Source organism: Gobius niger, assembly GCF_951799975.1.
Source record: "Gobius niger genome assembly, chromosome: 21".
NCBI lineage: Eukaryota > Metazoa > Chordata > Actinopteri > Gobiiformes > Gobiidae > Gobius > Gobius niger.
In genome coordinates this window covers 27271035-27287812 of record NC_136872.1, presented here as the reverse complement: position 1 = coordinate 27287812, position 16778 = coordinate 27271035, and the positions used below count along the sequence as shown (strand labels likewise).

At 47.7% G+C, this 16778-nt stretch overlaps 2 protein-coding genes across 2 annotated transcripts in view; both read left to right on the top strand.

Moving 5' to 3' along the window:
* LOC306981095 (NACHT, LRR and PYD domains-containing protein 14-like) overlaps nucleotides 1-16778 on the top strand; it is a gene marked incomplete at both ends in the record, with an annotated part of 347014 nt that overhangs the window by 303439 nt on the left and 26797 nt on the right. Inside the window, one exon of the mRNA XM_079580645.1 lies at nucleotides 4631-4804. Coding sequence (XP_079436771.1) covers nucleotides 4631-4804 — 174 coding nt within the window. The remainder of the gene's footprint in view (nucleotides 1-4630; nucleotides 4805-16778) is intronic.
* LOC306980690 (protein NLRC3-like) lies at nucleotides 10484-15933 on the top strand (the record flags this gene model as incomplete). The annotated part of the gene is made up of 6 exons (XM_079580118.1): nucleotides 10484-10567; nucleotides 11052-11151; nucleotides 11739-12235; nucleotides 12471-13792; nucleotides 13869-14042; nucleotides 15924-15933. 6 exons carry the CDS (start codon nucleotides 10484-10486, stop codon nucleotides 15931-15933), a joined length of 2187 nt encoding a protein of 728 aa, XP_079436244.1.

Genomic DNA, 16778 nt, shown 5'->3' with positions numbered 1-16778 from the left:
ACTGTCAGCTCTCCTCTCTCAGGTCAGTGCAGGTCTGAGGACATCAGTGTCAGGTCTGTGACGGCTCGTCCATCCTCCACTCTTCTCATCCTTTAATCACTGAGTGATGTGATGTAACCGTTCTCTTAGAGTGAAGTAAAGTGTAGGAGATCATGTCTGAAAAACTACAGCATTTACCCCCGACCTCTGAGTCCTGCTCCAAACCAGAGTCTCAGATGTTCAGCTGTAGCTACAGAAACTCCTCTGACTTTACTCTGGACTTAATCACTTCATTTATTCTTTATTCAGATTGAGGAACTGTGGTTTGTCAGAGATCAGCTGTTCCTCTCTGGCCTCAGCTCTGAAGTCCAACCCCTCACATCTCACTGAGCTGGAGCTGTGTAATAACAGACTGTCTGAGTCAGGAGTGTCTCATCTGTGTGGATTTCTGCAAAGCTCAGACTGTCGCCTAATGATTCTCAGGTCAGTTCACTGTCTCTGTGTCAGGGCTCAAGACAAAAATAATTAATTTCCAGAAGAATAAAAACTTAGAAGTTTTATCCATAGACTTTTCGAAAATATCAACACATTGAGTGCCAAAAAGAAAAAAACTTGTTTTTGCATTTTTTAATTAAAAAAACGAGACAGTCTTAGCCTGGCCTGAGTCAGACTGATCCTCATGTTCACAGATTCATGGGGGAAACTGTCTGGAATCGTGTGATTTGAATCTCGCTGACTCCGGCAAAACCAAGACGAGCCAATCAGAGCGCGGGAGCTCTGTGTGTCGTCTTCTGTGCTAGGATTTACCATCAAACTCCTCCGGCCGTGACCAAAACAGTGAAGATGGCGACACAACAGTTCATTGTGTGTTTTCTAAGCCCCGCCCAGCGGCCCCGCCCAGCGGCCCCGCCCAGCGGCCCTGCCCAGTGGCCCCGCCCAGCGGTCCTGCAGCAGCTCAGTGTCAGACAGAGGAGGGAGAGCAGAGGGATCTTCTGCACAGAACATCTCACCTTGTGCTTCAGATGCCGACAGTTTATGATCTAAACATAAACCTTGTGTCAGACGCGAGCGCTGTTTACTGCGAGTCACCACCGCGTCCTCGGCAACGTGTTTTTGTAACAATATTTCAGCTCCATGTTCTCTTCAAACAACGTGAAACTCAGGCAGAGACATTCTCAATAGTCCATGTTCTTTTCTTGAAGAGTGAAGAGTGAAATGAGGGAGACAGATCCATCCATCCATCCATTTTCTTCCGCTTTATCCGGGGCCGGGTCGCGGGGGCAGCAGTCTCAGCAGAGATGCCCAAACTTCCCGGTCCACACACACCTCCTCCAGCTGTTCTGACCCCGAGGCGACACCAGGCCAGCTCGGAGAAATAGTCCCACCACCGTGTCCTGGGTCTTCCACGAGGCCTTGTCCCACTAGGACATGCCTGGAACAGCTCCCGCGGAAGGCGACCAGGAGGCATCCGGAACAGATGCCCGAGCCACCTCAGCTGGCTCCTTTCGACGTGAAGGAGCAGCGACTCTACTCCGAGCTCCTCTCAGGTAACTGAGCTCCTCACCCGATCTCGGAGGGTGCGCCCAGCCACCCTGCGAAGGAAACTCATTTCGGCCGCTTGTATTCGCGATCCTGTCTTTTCGGTCATGACCCAAATCTCATGACCATAGGTGAGGGTGGGAACGTAGATCGATCGGTAAATCGAGAGCTTTGCCCCGACTCAGCTCCCTCTTCACCACGACAGACCGATACAGCGACCGCATCACTGCTGACGCCGCACCAATCCGTCTGTCCATCTCACGCTCCATCCGTCCTTCACTCGTGAACAAGACCCCGAGATACTTGAACTCCTCCACTTGAGGTAAGGACTCCCCACCGACCTGTAGAGGGGAAGCCACCTTTTTCCTGTGGAGAACCATGGCCTCAGATTTGGAGGTGCTGATCCCCATCCCGGCCGCTACACACTCGGCTGCAAACCGCCCCAGAGCAGCTGAAGGTCCTGGTTCGTTGGAGCCATCAGAACAACATCATCCGCAAACAGCAGAGATGAGATCCTGAGGCTCCCAAACCGGACACCCTCCGGCCCCTGGCTGCGCCGAGAAATTCTGTCCATAAAAGTAATGAACAGAACCGGTGACAAAGGGCAGCCCTGGCGGAGACCAACACGCACCGGGAACAGGTCTGACTTACTGCCGGCAATGAACCAAGCTCCTGCTGCTCATACAGGGAACGGACAGCCCTTAGCAGAGGGCCGAGGACCCCATACTCCCGGAGCACCCCCCACAGGGCACCACGAGGGACGCGGTCGAACGCTTTCTCCAAGTCCACAAAACACATGTGGACTGGTTGGGCAAACTCCCACGAAATCTCGAGCACCCGATGAAGGGTGTAGAGCTGGTCCAGTGTGCCACGACCAGGACGAAAAACACATTGTTCCTCCTGGATCCGAGGTTCGACTATCGGCCGGATCCTCCTCTCCAGCACGATGGAGTAGACCTTACCGGGGAGGCTAAGGAGGGTGATTCCTCTGTAATTGGAACACACCCTCCGATCCCCCTTTTTAAAGAGAGGGACCACCACCCCGGTCTGCCAATCCAGGGGCACTGTCCCCGACCGCCACGCGATGTTGCAGAGACGTGTCAGCCAAGACAGTCCTACAACATCCAGAGACTTAAGGTACTCAGGGCGAATCTCATCCACCCCCGGAGCCACCGAGGAGCTTTCTCACCACCTCGGTGACTTCAGCCCCGGTGATGGACAGGCCCACCCCCGAGTCCCCAGCCTCTGCTTCCTCATTGGAAGACGTGACGACGGGATTGAGGAAGTCCTCGAAGTACTCCTTCCACCGCCCGACGACATCCCCAGTCGAGGTCAGCAGCCTCCCACCCGCACTGTAAACAGTGTTGGTGAAGCACTGCTTCCCCCTCCTGAGGCGCCGGACGGTTTGCCAGAATATCCTCGAGGCCGACCGATAGTCTTCCTCCATGGCCTCCCCGAACTCCTCCCAGACCCGAGTTTTAGCCTCTGCGACCGCACGAGCTGCAGCACGCTTGGCCTGCCGGTACCTCTCAGCTGCCTCAGGAGTCCCACAAGCCAACAAGGCCAGGTAGGACTCCTTCTTCAGCTTGACGGCATCCCTTACTTCCGGGCGCCACCACCGGGTTCGGGGATTGCCGCCGCGACAGGCACCAGAGACCTTACGGCCACAACTACGAGCAGCCGCATCGACAATGGAGGAGGAGAACAGAGTCCACTCTGACTCCATGTCCCCAGCCTCCCCCGGAATCTGGGTGAAGCTCTTCCGGAGGTGGGAGTTGAAGACCCCACTGACAGAGGGATCCGCCAGACGTTCCCAGCAGACCCTCACAACACGCTTGGGCCTGCCAGGTCTGACCGGCTTCCTCCCCTGCTAGCGGATCCAGCTCACCACCAGGTGGTGATCGGTTGACAGCTCCGCCCCTCTCTGCACCCGAGTGTCCGAGACACGAGGCCGGAGGTCAGACGACACAACTACAAAGTCGATCATCGACCTCCTGCCTAGGGTGTCCTGGTGCCACGTGCACTTATGGACACCCTTGTGCTTGAACATGGTGTTCGTTATGGACAAACCGTGACGAGCACAGAAGTCCAATAACAGAACACCACTCGGGTTCAGATCGGGGAGGCCGTTCCTCCCAATCACTCCCTCCCAGGTCTCACTGTCGTTACCCACGTGGACGTTGAAGTCCCCCAGCAGAACAATGGAGTCCCCAGTCGGAGCACTATCTAGTACCCCTCCCAGGGACTCCAAGAAGGCCGGGTACTCTGCACCGATGTTGGGCCCGTAAGCCGAGACAACGGTGAGAGACCTGTCCCTGTCCCCGACCCTCTCGTCCACCGGGGTGAACTCCAACACGTGACGGCTGAGCTGGGGGGATATGAGCAAACCCACCCCAGCCCGCCGCCTCTCCCCGCGGGCAACTCCAGAAAAATGGAGAGTCCAGCCTCTCTCCAGGAGTTGGGATCCGGAACCCAAGCTGTGCGTGGAGGTGAGCCCGACTATTTCTCGCCGGTATCTCTCAACCTCTCGCACAAGCTCAGGCTCCTCCCCCCCAGTGAGGTGACGTTCCATGTCCCGAACGCCAGAAGCTGCGCATGTGGACCAGGTCGTCGAGGCACCCAGTCCTCTCCGCACAATATTTGATCAAACTAGCCTCTGTTTAGCTTAGGATTTCTCAGGAACCGAGACACGTAGAATGAAAGTGTTTCCACCTCCTGAGAGCTGAGAGTCTCAGCTTTCAAACGAGCCACAGCCTGTGTCCATAACTATAACACAGAATACACTGTGGTGCTACAAATATCATGAAAAATGGTCTGGATTGTTGGCACTCAATGTGTTAAATGTCATTTTAACAATAATCACAAAATAAATGAAATATTTTCATCTATTTTTGCTTTTTATACATTAAGATTTGTATATTGTTCAAACTATATTTTAGAAAGTTTTAGAAAAGAATTAGACTTTAAACAATTTGTGGAAAAGTTTGTTGTTTTAAAAACTCTTCACTTTGAATCCATGACTTATTATTCAAGATTTGTCTTTGTGTTTGTTTAATCTGTTTTATCTCTGGACTTTAAGAACTTTATTTATTTATGTATTTATTTTATTCAGATTGAGGTGGTGTGGTTTGTCAGAGATCAGCTGTTCCTCTCTGGCCTCAGCTCTGAAGTCCAACCCCTCACATCTCACTCAGCTGGACCTGAAGGGTAACGATCTGAGTGATTCAGACGTGAAGGAGCTCCTGGTCCTCAAACAGAGCCCTGACTGTCGACTGGAGACACTGCGGTGAGTCCAGACTTTATCAGACTGTTCTGAACCTGGAACATTTTCTATTTTCTAAAAACACTGAGGCTGCTGGAGTTTGTTTTAAAGAGTTTTTTAGTCTTAAATCCATTCTATCATTAAAGGTTATTTATGAAGATCAAGTGTTAACCATGTTATTACGTTATATCCTTATGAAAAACAGACCTGGAGTGAGTTTAGTTTCAATAATCATCATATTCAGTTTATCTCCGTCTTCCTCAGTCACACCAGCCCACACTCCGATACACGGGAGATTTAACTGTTTTAAAGACTTTATTATTTTTCATTGTCTTTCCATATTAATTATTGTGAATAATAATAAGTTGTAATAAATAATTCCTGATTTCTTCTTCTCAACAGCTGGAGTTAATGTTGTTCAGCAGCTCCAGATCCGACGCCTCAGTCTGAGTCCAGGAGAATAAACAGAAGGATCCAGGATCACGGCTCAGAGGAACAGGTCTGAGCTCCATCAAGAACCTGGAGACAAAAAGAGAGAAGAAAGTGAAGTCCTTCAGACTCTCCAGGCGTCTGATCCTGGAGCTTTGATCTGTTTGACTTATTGATATTATTACATTGATCTGATATTATGATCTGATGAAGAACAGTTTGTTCAGATCAGATGGAAACTCTCTGAAGAAGCACAGCCTGACCTTCAGTCTTGTTGTAAACTTTGTCCCTTGAGTGAAATAAAGTGCTTCATGACTTCAGACGACGTCCTGGTGTCGTTTCATCATAAATGTTTCCATCGTCTTGTTCCTTCGTTGTCTTTAATGTATCGTAAATAATGTAATACAGGCCGGGGCCTTTATTTACTCGAGGGCATCCAGGACCAGGCCTTTATTGGAACCAGGCCACAATTAGAGACAGGCCTTTATTTCTATTTGAGCAAAACGGACGACCAGGAAAACGAAGAAAAACATATTTGTGTCCATTTGCACCTAAAATATTAGGTTCATTTATTAATGAACATTTCAAACCCTCTCCCAGCGGCTGGAACATTGAGGCCTTTTATTTTGTCGGGACAACAGGAAGTGTTTCGTTGCTGTTAGCGGAGCTTTGACATCAGTGTCACTGCAGGTTTCTGTTTCGTTTTTACGGCGGACCGGATTATTTGTTGTTATCTCGTGTAAAGGCGAGTTTAGACGGAGCGTTTGTGTTTGTGATCGATCATAAAAGACCTGAGAGAAGACTGTGTCCTCTGTCGTCGACTTGGCTCTGATCATTACTGCGTGTTTTTTAATGTCACCGGTTTGATTCAGAGAAAGTCCTCGGCAACAACTGTGAGGAAACGTAATTTCACCCCTGCAGTGGCTGCGAAATATAGTGATGCTTCACAACAAATTCCTCCAGTGACTTTACCTGCTAACTGTGATTTTATTGTTGACATCGTTAACAGTAAACTACTCACTGCCCTCGATACAATTGCACCATTCAAACTTAAAAAGATTAATCCTAAACCCCTTCCCCCTTGGAGAAACGGGGAACTAAAACAACTTAAGAGAAATTGCAGGAAGGCCGAGAGGAGATGAATAACGATAAATTATGAAATATTCCGTGCCCAACAAAAGACCTACAATACAGCAATAAGAAATGCAAGAAACAAATTATTTTCCACAATAATCACCAATCATAAAAGTAACTCAAAAGTCTTATTCTCGACGATAGAAAATGTTTTAAACCCTGATTTAAACACAACTCCTTTTAACCCCACAGATGCCTCTGTGAGGAGTTTGCAGACACTTCAGAGGAAAGATAGACACTATCAGAGGTTAGATTTTAGGCCCGAGCCCGAGTGCGGGCCGGGCTCGGTATTCAAACAGGCCGAGATATCATGCATGAGAGTCGGGTTCGGGTCGGGTCGGGTTTTAATTTTTTTGTTTTTTTTGTTTTTGAATCTCGAATAAGATACACACATCACCTTTTTCGTTTCATTAATACGAAATCTGATCATAACCTTTAAAATGGATGAATAGTTTACTGCTCTTGTGGAAAGACATAAACTTTAGTAACAACTGTTATTAAGCAGCGCGAGCAGAGCATGCAGTGCACACGTGAACGTGGCCCCGCCCCCGCCTGCACCATCAATCTCACACATATGACTGCGCTTCAGTCAGGTCTGACTCTGCAGCTCTCCACGCATGGGCTGTCCGGTCTGGGCTTCTGCAGACCTTTTGGGCAGAGCTGCATGTGTGCGCGAGCCCATCCCACCCTCCCCACCCCCGCGAGGCGCCGCGCTTCTGGCAGCAAGAAAATGAAAAAATAATGTCGGGTTTATTTCGGGCTTGGGTCTACATTTTACGATAATTGGTCGGGGCGGGTCGGGCTTTATGCCCGCGGGCTCGGGTCGGGTTGGGCTGAATTTTTTGGGCCCGATCTAATCTCTAGACACTATCAGATGTAATATTTGATCTACCCAAAGTAACACGGTTCTAAATACATCTGATGGTCTGTTTGTTCCAGAGGAAACACTGGACAGTTTTGTCCTGGTTAATGCTGAGGTGCTTGATAAAGTTTCCTCCTCAGTGAGGCCCACCACATGTCTTTTAGACCCGGTCCCAACGCCGTTTTTTAAAACATTTTATGGATCTTTTAGAGACGAGCTTCTAAACATGATGAATTGCTCTCTCCAGACGGGGGTCTTCTCTGCTGCGTTTAAAGGGGCGGTGGTGAGGCCCCTGTTGAAGAAGAGCAATTTGGACTGTAAAGATTTTAACAATTTCAGACCAGTTTCCAACTTACCATTTTTAAGCAAAATCTTAGAAAAACTCGTCTTTATCCAACTTTATGATTTTATTACTGAACAAAATGTCCTTGAGAAATTCCAGTGACTGACTTTTATTCCACACATTAAGAATATCACACAGATAGGTTTTTACCATCTAAAGAACATAGCCAGAGTCGCCCCATTCTCTCTCGGGCCAACACGGAGACGCTCATGCATGCTTTTATCACCAGTCGTATCCACTACTGTAATGCCCTGCTTTCTGCTCTTCCCAAAAAGAGGATCTCAGGTTTACAGCGGCTCCTGACGAAGACCAGGAGGCGGGACCACATTACACCTGACGAAGACCAGGAGGCGGGACCACATTACACCTGACGAAGACCAGGAGGCGGGACCACATTACACCTGACGAAGACCAGGATGCGGGACCACATTACACCTGACGAAGACCAGGAGGCGGGACCACATTACACCTGACGAAGACCAGGAGGCGGGACCACATTACACCTGACGAAGACCAGGAGGCGGGACCACATTACCGCAGTGTTCCACTCAGCCTGGGTTCCCGTTTGTTTACTTCCTGCACATGAGTTTTCCTTTACTCATACTGGAGTAGATGAAAACTCATGTGGAATGAGCAGAGGTTACTCAGTTACATTTACTCCAGTACTTGAGTAACATGTTGAAGAAATTGTACTTCTTAGAGCACTTTTATTTTGCAGTGCTTTTTACTTCTACTTGAGTAAAATCACAATGAAATATCTGTTTGTTACTCGAGTACAAATACTTTTTCCACTGTGAGTAAATATGTAAGTGGCGCATTATCACTTCATTATCGACTGGATCTGTTTGGGAAAGATCTTTTTCATCTTGTCAGGACAATAATAACAACTGAGCTCATGATTGGCCTGTGATTATTCAGCTTTACCCAAATCTAAAACATGAAGAATGAAAGTGTGACAAAAATGTGACAAAAATGTGACAAAAATGTGACAAAAAATAGAAAAAAAAATACAAGAATTGAACAAAAAAAGTGCTTAAAGGATAAATGTGGATCAAAGCCAGTGTGAAGTGTTTCTGCAGAGCGTCTGCCGACTCAGCACAAACTCTGAAAAACAACAACACATTTACACGTTTACAAATGAGGAGAATAAAGAGTTTTGGAGCTTTATTTGATTTGAATCTTCAGAGACATAAAGAGTCAGACGGTTTGTGATGAATAATCCTCTTCATCTTATTTGATTCTATGTTTGTGAGAGCGTGTGATCTGAGACTCACCTGCAGCGACGCCGAGGCAGTTTGACCTGGGGGGGCGTGGCCTGAGCGGGTTTGTTACATCATCGCCAGGAAAACCCAGAGTCACATGATCAGAGTCACATGATCAGACTGGACTGCAGAGGGAAAAGTACAGACACACGGGGACTTTAGGGAGGGAGGATTCAAACAGGAGGAACTAAACCCCCGCCTGATCCCACAGCATTTTCTCCACTTCAGCTTCAAATCAAATCAAATCAAAATGTGTCTGAAAACTGGCTCCACTTTTGGACACGTTTGTGAGAAGTTCATCAAACCTTTGTTCATTGATCTGAAAGAGCAGACGCTGCACTTTTCCTGACTCCTGATTGGACAAAAGAGTTTATACACTGCTCACAAAAACTTAGGGCACACTCAAAAAGCACATCCTAGATGTTAATCAATTCGATTTTTTAGATGAAAATCTTTATTCATAGTGTAGGGCAATGTGTTGAGAACAAAATAACATAAGAATGAGAAATGGAAATCAAATTCTCAGCCCCTGGAGGTCTGGATCCAAAATTATAGTCAAAATCAAAGTGACAAATCAGGTCACTGGTTGATCCAAATTCTGTAGAAATTCCTCCAAACGAGTCTGTATCATCCTCAGTCGTGTGTGTGGCCTCCACGTGCCTGAATGCACTCCCTACAACGCCTGGGCATGCTCCTGATGAGACCACGGATGTCCTCCTGAGGGATCTCCTCCCAGACCTGGATTAGAGCATCAGTCAGCTCCTGGACAGTCTGTGGAGCGACGTGGCGTTGATGGATGGACCGAGACATGATGTCCCAGATGTTCTATTGGATTTAAGTCTGGGGAACGGGCAGGCCAGTCCAGAACATCAATACCTTCATCATGCAGGACCTGCTGACACACTCTTGCCACATGTGGCCTGGCATTATCAGGCATCAGAAGGAACCCAGGGCCCACAGCACCAGCATATGGTCTTACAATAGGTCTGAGGATCTCATCCTGGTCCCCAATGCCGGTCAGGGAACCTCTGGCTCGCACATGGAGGGCTGTGCGGCCTCCAATGAAATGCCTCCCCAGACCATCACTGACCCACCACCAAACCGGTCATGCTGGATGATGTTGCAGCAGCAGAACGTTCTCCAGGGCGTCTCCAGACTCTGTCACGTCTGTCACATGTGCTCAGGGTGAACCTGCTCTCATCCGTGAAGAGCACAGGGCACCATTGTCCAATCTGCCAATCGCTGTGTTCTCGGGCAAATGCCAATCGGGCTGCACGGTGTTGGGCAGTAAGCACCGGCCCAACGCCCTCATACCCCCCTCATGCTCCCCTCATACCCCCCTCATGCCCCCCTCATACTCCCCTCATGCCCCCCTCATGCCCCCCTCATGCCCCCCTCATGCCCCCCTCATGCCACCCTCATGCCACCCTCATGCCACCCTCACACCCCCCTCATGCCCCCCTCATGCCACCCTCATACCACCCTCAAACCCCCCTCATGGAGTCGGTTTCTGACCGTTTTATCCACTTTTCCTTCTGATCTCAGTGTCAGTGATCCTCAGCCTGTGCCTTAAGGGTTAAGTGTGTGGCTGTGGTGACAGAGGGCGGGGCTTGTCCTCAGGTAAAGAGCAGGTGTTTCCGCCGCAGTGTCACAAATGTGCGGCTGAAGGGGAGATGACGGGACGGTCCTGTAATCTCCAAACCGAGCAGAAACCAGGGAGAGTCGGACAGAGGAGACGCTTCAGAGCCCACACTCAGGTGAGGCTTTGGAATCAGACAGAGCTACAGTTTACAGACTCATCACTGCATCATATACACAATAACATACACCAGAGCACATTTGGTGTTTGGCCTTAAGTCAAGGTTCATTGAGTCATAATGAGTGCATTATTAGAGCTGTATCAGTGTAATGTGTGTAAATGCTTCTTATAAACAGAGCAAATATGTGTTAACGTCAGTTAAAGGAGTGCCGTGAGGAAAGCAGTCGAGCTGAGCCGCTCCCACTGTTTCCTGTTCGTCCAGTCCCAGGTAAAAATAAACACAGTGTTCACTTGAATGAATTTGGCAAGACAAGGGTTAATGGAGGGTGAAAACCGGTAGAATCAACAAGACTAACTTTACTTTAACCCATGAAGATAAGTCACAATCACACACTGAGGTGACCCAGCAGAAATCAGGGGCGGCCTTAGACACACCACTGCTGATCCTACCAGTTATTAACCTTAATCTTTGTCTGACTCAGCCCCAGGCCAAGACTCTGAGGAAATGGCAGAAAGAAAAGAAAAGTTCTCCTGCCCTCAGCCTCCAGAGGGCAGCACTGAGCTGCAGCTCTATGGTACAAAGTGAGTTCAGTCGTTTCTTTTTTACCTTACTGTGTGTTTTAAAATCTGAAAAAGGCAGAAACAAATCTCTTAAATGGCTTTTTATCCACTCACAGATCTACAGCTTCAGCCTCCAATCTGTCCATGAAGAGTGACAGGTCTAAAGGTGGATGGATTGACTTCAGTCCTGAACCTGCTCCTCCAGACTCAGGGTAAGAAATAAACCTAATGTGGAGTCTCCACAGCTAAGACAGAAGTGGTCAAAGCACTGAATTGTATTCATTAAGACAAATGTTCTAGGACAAACAATATATAACTTTATTTATATAGCTTATTTCAATAACTCAGTGTCTAAAGAATGTAGAACCTCTTGGCCGTCACACAAATGTGATGTTAAAGACGTGCTCAGTGCTGTGTGTTTGTGTCACAGAGAAACAGAGTCAGAGCAGGACGCCTGGCCTCAGTGTGGAGACACAGGCAACAGTCCTGATCAGGGGGTTCAAGGCCCTGCACCAGGTGAGTCTGCTCAGTCTGAGACTCATCAACTACAGCAGGGAATAAGAGACCTGTTCATCAACATTAACAGGTGTCTCCTCCTCTGTGTCCAGGTGAAGGTCTCCACAAGGTTCTGAAGGACCATAAGCAGCGCCTGAGCAGCAGATGTGAGAGTGTGACAGAGGGAAGTGAAGAATCAGGAGATAGAACTCTTCTGAACAGCATCTTCACTGAGCTGTACATCACAGAGGGCCTCAGTGAAGAGGCCAGAGCCCAACCTGAGGAGAGGAGTCTGGAGACACAGTCCAAGAAGAAGGAGGTCCAGGAGATCACCATCAGGTGCCAGGACATCTTTAAAGCTCTGCCCCCTGAGCAGCAGCAGGGGGCGCTGCAGCAGGGCTCCATCAGAGCCGTGCTGACTGTGGGCGTGGCTGGAGTGGGGAAGACCTTCTCAGTCCTGAAGTTCTGTCTGGACTGGGCCCAGGGCTCAGAGAACCAGGAGCTGCAGCTGGTGGTGCCACTGTCCTTCAGAGAGATGAACCTGGTCAGAAGGGGGCGCTACAGTCTGATGGAGCTGATCCAAGTGTTCCATCCAGCGCTGGATCCACAGGTCACTCTCATTTAGAGAAAGCTTTACCTTTCACATCATATATTTCAAAGTCTCAAACACTTTTGAAATGACTCCTGGCTCTCAGGGCGTTTGTTAGTTCAGTCTGTGTTCACATTCACTGTAAACCCTGCAGTCCCTCACACTGGAGCTCCACCACTCACTGGTTTAAAGTGAGGGTTGAAGGAAAGTGGTGTAAAGTCATGGATGTTAAATGTTGTGTTTCTCTGCCCCACAGACGCTCACAGCCCACACTCTGTCCGTCTGTAAACTCCTGTTCATCTTTGACGGCCTCGACGAGAGCAGACTGTCTCTGGACTTCAGCTGTGAGCTCATCTCTGAGGTCACACAGAGGTCAGAGGTGGGCGTACTGTTGGTGAACCTCATCAGAGGCGCTCTGCTTCCTCACGCCCTTATATGGATCACCTCCCGCCCAGCGGCGGCCCATCAGATCCCAGCGCGGTGCGTGCACAGGGTCACGGAGGTCAGGGGCTTCATCACTGACCCACAGAAGGAGCAGTACTTCAGGAAGAGGTTCTCAGATGAAGAGCAGCTTCAAACAGTCCTGTCCCACCTCAGAACCTCCCGCAGCCTCCACAACATGAGCCAGATCCCAGTCTTCTGCTGGATCACCTCCACAGTCCTGGACCACGTGTTGAGAAGCCATCAGAGCGGACCACTGCCCCAGACCCTCACAGACATGTACGCACACTTCCTGTTGGTGCAGACGCACAGGAAGAGGAAGTACAAACAGACACAAACAGAGGTCAGGTCTGAGACCTGGGGGCTGACAGAGGCCGACACAGAGCTGCTCCTGAAGCTGGGGAGACTGGCCTTTGAGCATCTGCAGACAGGAAACATCATGTTCTACCAAGAAGACCTGGAGCAGGTGGGTCTGGACCTGAGCGAGGCCTCGGTCTACTCCGGACTCTGCACTCAGATCTTCAAACGAGAGAGTGTCTTCAACCAGTCAGTCTACTGCTTCATCCACCTGAGTGTGCAGGAGTTTCTGGCAGCCGTTTACCTTCACCACTGCTTAGAGAACAACCAGGAGGTGGTCAGGGAGTTTCTTTATGGAAGTGAAGGAACCGTCTCAGGGTTAAGTCCAGATCAGTTCCTCAGAAAATCTGTAGAAAAGTCCCTGCAGAGTCCAAACGGCCACCTGGACCTGTTTGTGCGGTTCCTTCATGGCCTCAGTCTGGAGTCCAACCACAGACTTTTAGGAGCTCTGCTGAGTCCAATCGACCAATCAGAAATCACAGAAGTCATTAAAAACCTTAAAGAGATGAACACAGAGAAAGTCTCTCCCGACAGAAGCATCAACATCTTCCACTGTCTGATGGAGCTGAAGGACCAGTCTGTGCAGCAGCAGATCCAGGACTTCCTGAAGTCTGGAGGTGGATCTAAGGAGAAACTGTCTGAGATCCAGTGCTCGGCTCTGGCCTACATGCTGCAGATATCAGAGCAGGTCCTGGAGGAGCTGGACCTAAGGAAGTACAACACGTTTCTCCAGGGTAAACTGAGACTGATCCCAGCGGTGAGGAACTGCAGGAAGGCTGTGTGAGTCCTCAGTCACAGACAGAAGCTTCACAGACCTGTTAGAATCACTCACATGTCGCTCTAACATCTGTTACAGGTTTGAGGACTGTGGACTCTCAGATCTTCACTGTGAAGTGGTGGCGTCAGCGCTGAGCTCCAGCCCCTCCCATCTCAGAGACTTGAATCTGAGTGAAAATAAACTGAGTGACTCCTCAGTGTCTGTGCTGTGTGCAGGTCTGAAGAGTCCTCACTGTCAGCTCTCCTCTCTCAGGTCAGTGCAGGTCTGAAGAGTCCTCACTGTCAGCTCTCCTCTCTCAGGTCAGTGCAGGTCTGAAGAGTCCTCACTGTCAGCTCTCCTCTCTCAGGTCAGTGCAGGTCTGTGACGGCTCTCGCTCGTCCATCCTCCACTCTTCTCATCCTTTAATCACTGAGTGATGTGATGTAACCGTTCTCTGAGAGTGAAGTAAAGTGTAGGAGATCATGTCTGAAAAACTACAGCATTTACCCCGACCTCTGAGTCCTGCTCCAAACCAGAGTCTCAGATGTTCAGCTGTAGCTACAGAAACTCCTCTGACTTTACTCTGGACTTAATCACTTCATTTATTCTTTATTCAGATTGTATCGCTGTGGTTTGTCAAAGATCAGCTGTTCCTCTCTGGCCTCAGCTCTGAAGTCCAACCCCTCACATCTCACTGAGCTGGACCTGAGTGGTAACTACAGACTGTTTGACTCAGGAGTGTCTCATCTGTGTGGTTTTCTTCAAGGGTCTGACTGTCGCCTGCAGATTCTCAGGTCAGTTCACTGTCTGTGTGTCAGGACTCATGACAAAAATAATTAATTTCCAGAAGAATAAAAACTTAGAAGTTTTATCCATAGACTTTTAGAAAATATCAACACATTGAGTGCCAAAAAGAAAAAAACGTGTTTTTGCATTTTTTAATTAAAAAAACGAGACAGTCTTAGCCTGGCCTGAGTCACACTGATCCTCATGTTCACAGATTCATGGGGGAAACAGTCTGGAATTGTGTGATTTGAATTGAATCTCGCTGACTCCGGCAAAACCAAGATGAGCCAATCATAGCGCGGGAGCTCTGTGTGTCGTCTTCTGTGCTAGGATTTACCATCAAACTCCTCCGGCCGTGACCAAAACAGTGAAGATGGCGACACAACAGTTCATCGTGTGTTTTCAAAGCCCCGCCCAGCGAATCACAGACCGTTAACTGTTTCCACCATCTGAGAGCTGAGAGTCTCAGCTTTCAAACGAGTCCATAACTATAACACAGAATACACTGTGATGCTACAAATATCATGAAAAATGGTCTGGATTGTTGGCACTCAATGTGTTAAATGTCATTTTAAAAATAATTACGAAATAAATGAAATATTTTCATCTATTTATGCTTTTTATCTTTTGTATATCGTTCAAACCATATTTAGAGAGTTTTAGAAAATAATTAGACTTTGTGGAAAAGTTTGTTGTTTCAAAAACTCTTCACTTTAAATGCATGACTTTTATTATTCAAGATGTGTCTTTGTGTTTGTTTAATCTGTTTTATCTCTGGACTTTAAGAACTTTATTTATTTATGTATTTATTTTATTCAGATTGAGGAACTGTGGTTTGTCAAAGATCAGCTGTTCCTCTCTGGCCTCAGCTCTGAAGTCCAACCCCTCACATCTCACTGAGCTGGAGCTGTGGAATAACGTTCTGAGTGACTCAGACGTGAAGGAGCTACTGGTCCTCAAACAGAGCCCTGACTGTCGACTGGAGAGACTGAAGTGAGTCCAGACTTTATCAGACTGTTCTGAACCTGGAACATTTTCTATTTTCTAAAAACACTGAGGCTGTTGGAGTTTGTTTTAAAGAGTTTTTTAATCTTAAATCCATTCTATCATTAAAGGTTATTTATGAAGATCAAGTGTTAACCATGTTATTACGTTATATCCTTATGAAAAACAGACCTGGAGTGAGTTTAGTTTCAATAATCATCATATTCAGTTTATCTCCGTCTTCCTCAGTCACACCAGCCCACACTCCGACACACGGGAGATTTAACTGTTTTAAAGACTTTATTATTTTTCATTGTCTTTCTATATTAATTATTGTGAATAATAAGTTGTAATAAATAATTCCTGATTTCTGTTTCTCCACAGGTGGGATTGAGACTAATATGTTCAGCTCCAGATCAGACGCCTCAGTCTGAGTCCAGGAGAATAAACAGAAGGATCCAGGATCACGGCTCAGAGGAACAGGTCTGAGCTCCATCAAGAACCTGGAGACAAAGAGAAGAAAGTGAAGTCCTTCAGACTCTCCAGGCGTCTGATCCTGGAGCTTTGATCTGTTTGACTTATTGATGTTATTACATTGATCTGATATTATGATCTGATGAAGAACAGTTTTTTCAGATCAGATGGAAACTCTCTGAAGAAGCACAGCCTGACCTTCAGTCTTGTTGTAAACTTTGTCCCTTGAGTGAAATAAAGTGCTTCATGACTTCAGACGACGTCCTGGTGTCGTTTCATCATAAATGTTTCCATCATCTTGTTCCTTCGATGTTGTTGCATCGTGGCCGAAATAACTTTGCTCAACATCTCAAAGTTTAGTTAAATCTTTACTGGGCTTTTTGCACAACATATGAACTGTGCAGCACATTGTATATCTTCTTCTACCTTGTCTAGCTCTGAACATAGCTTACAGCAGGTAACATAAGGCTAGTTTGCCCTCTACTGGTTAAACCTTACAAAAACATTCAGTATACCACATCTCCCCCACCTTTAAGCAAAAGGTAATTCAAAGAAATGCGTATAGGGCAGACATTAAAATAATAAACCAAAAATGACTTAGTCCAAACTAAGCTGTACATAAGTCTGGTACTTCAATGAACAAAGTCTTTCAGATGGACAGGCGTACGTCTCTCTCTAGTAGAACGTCTCATTTCTGGCTCAGCAGGTAAAACATTTGTCACCTGAATATCTGGGGCAGGTGGTTTCTCTGACACTTTCTCTGCA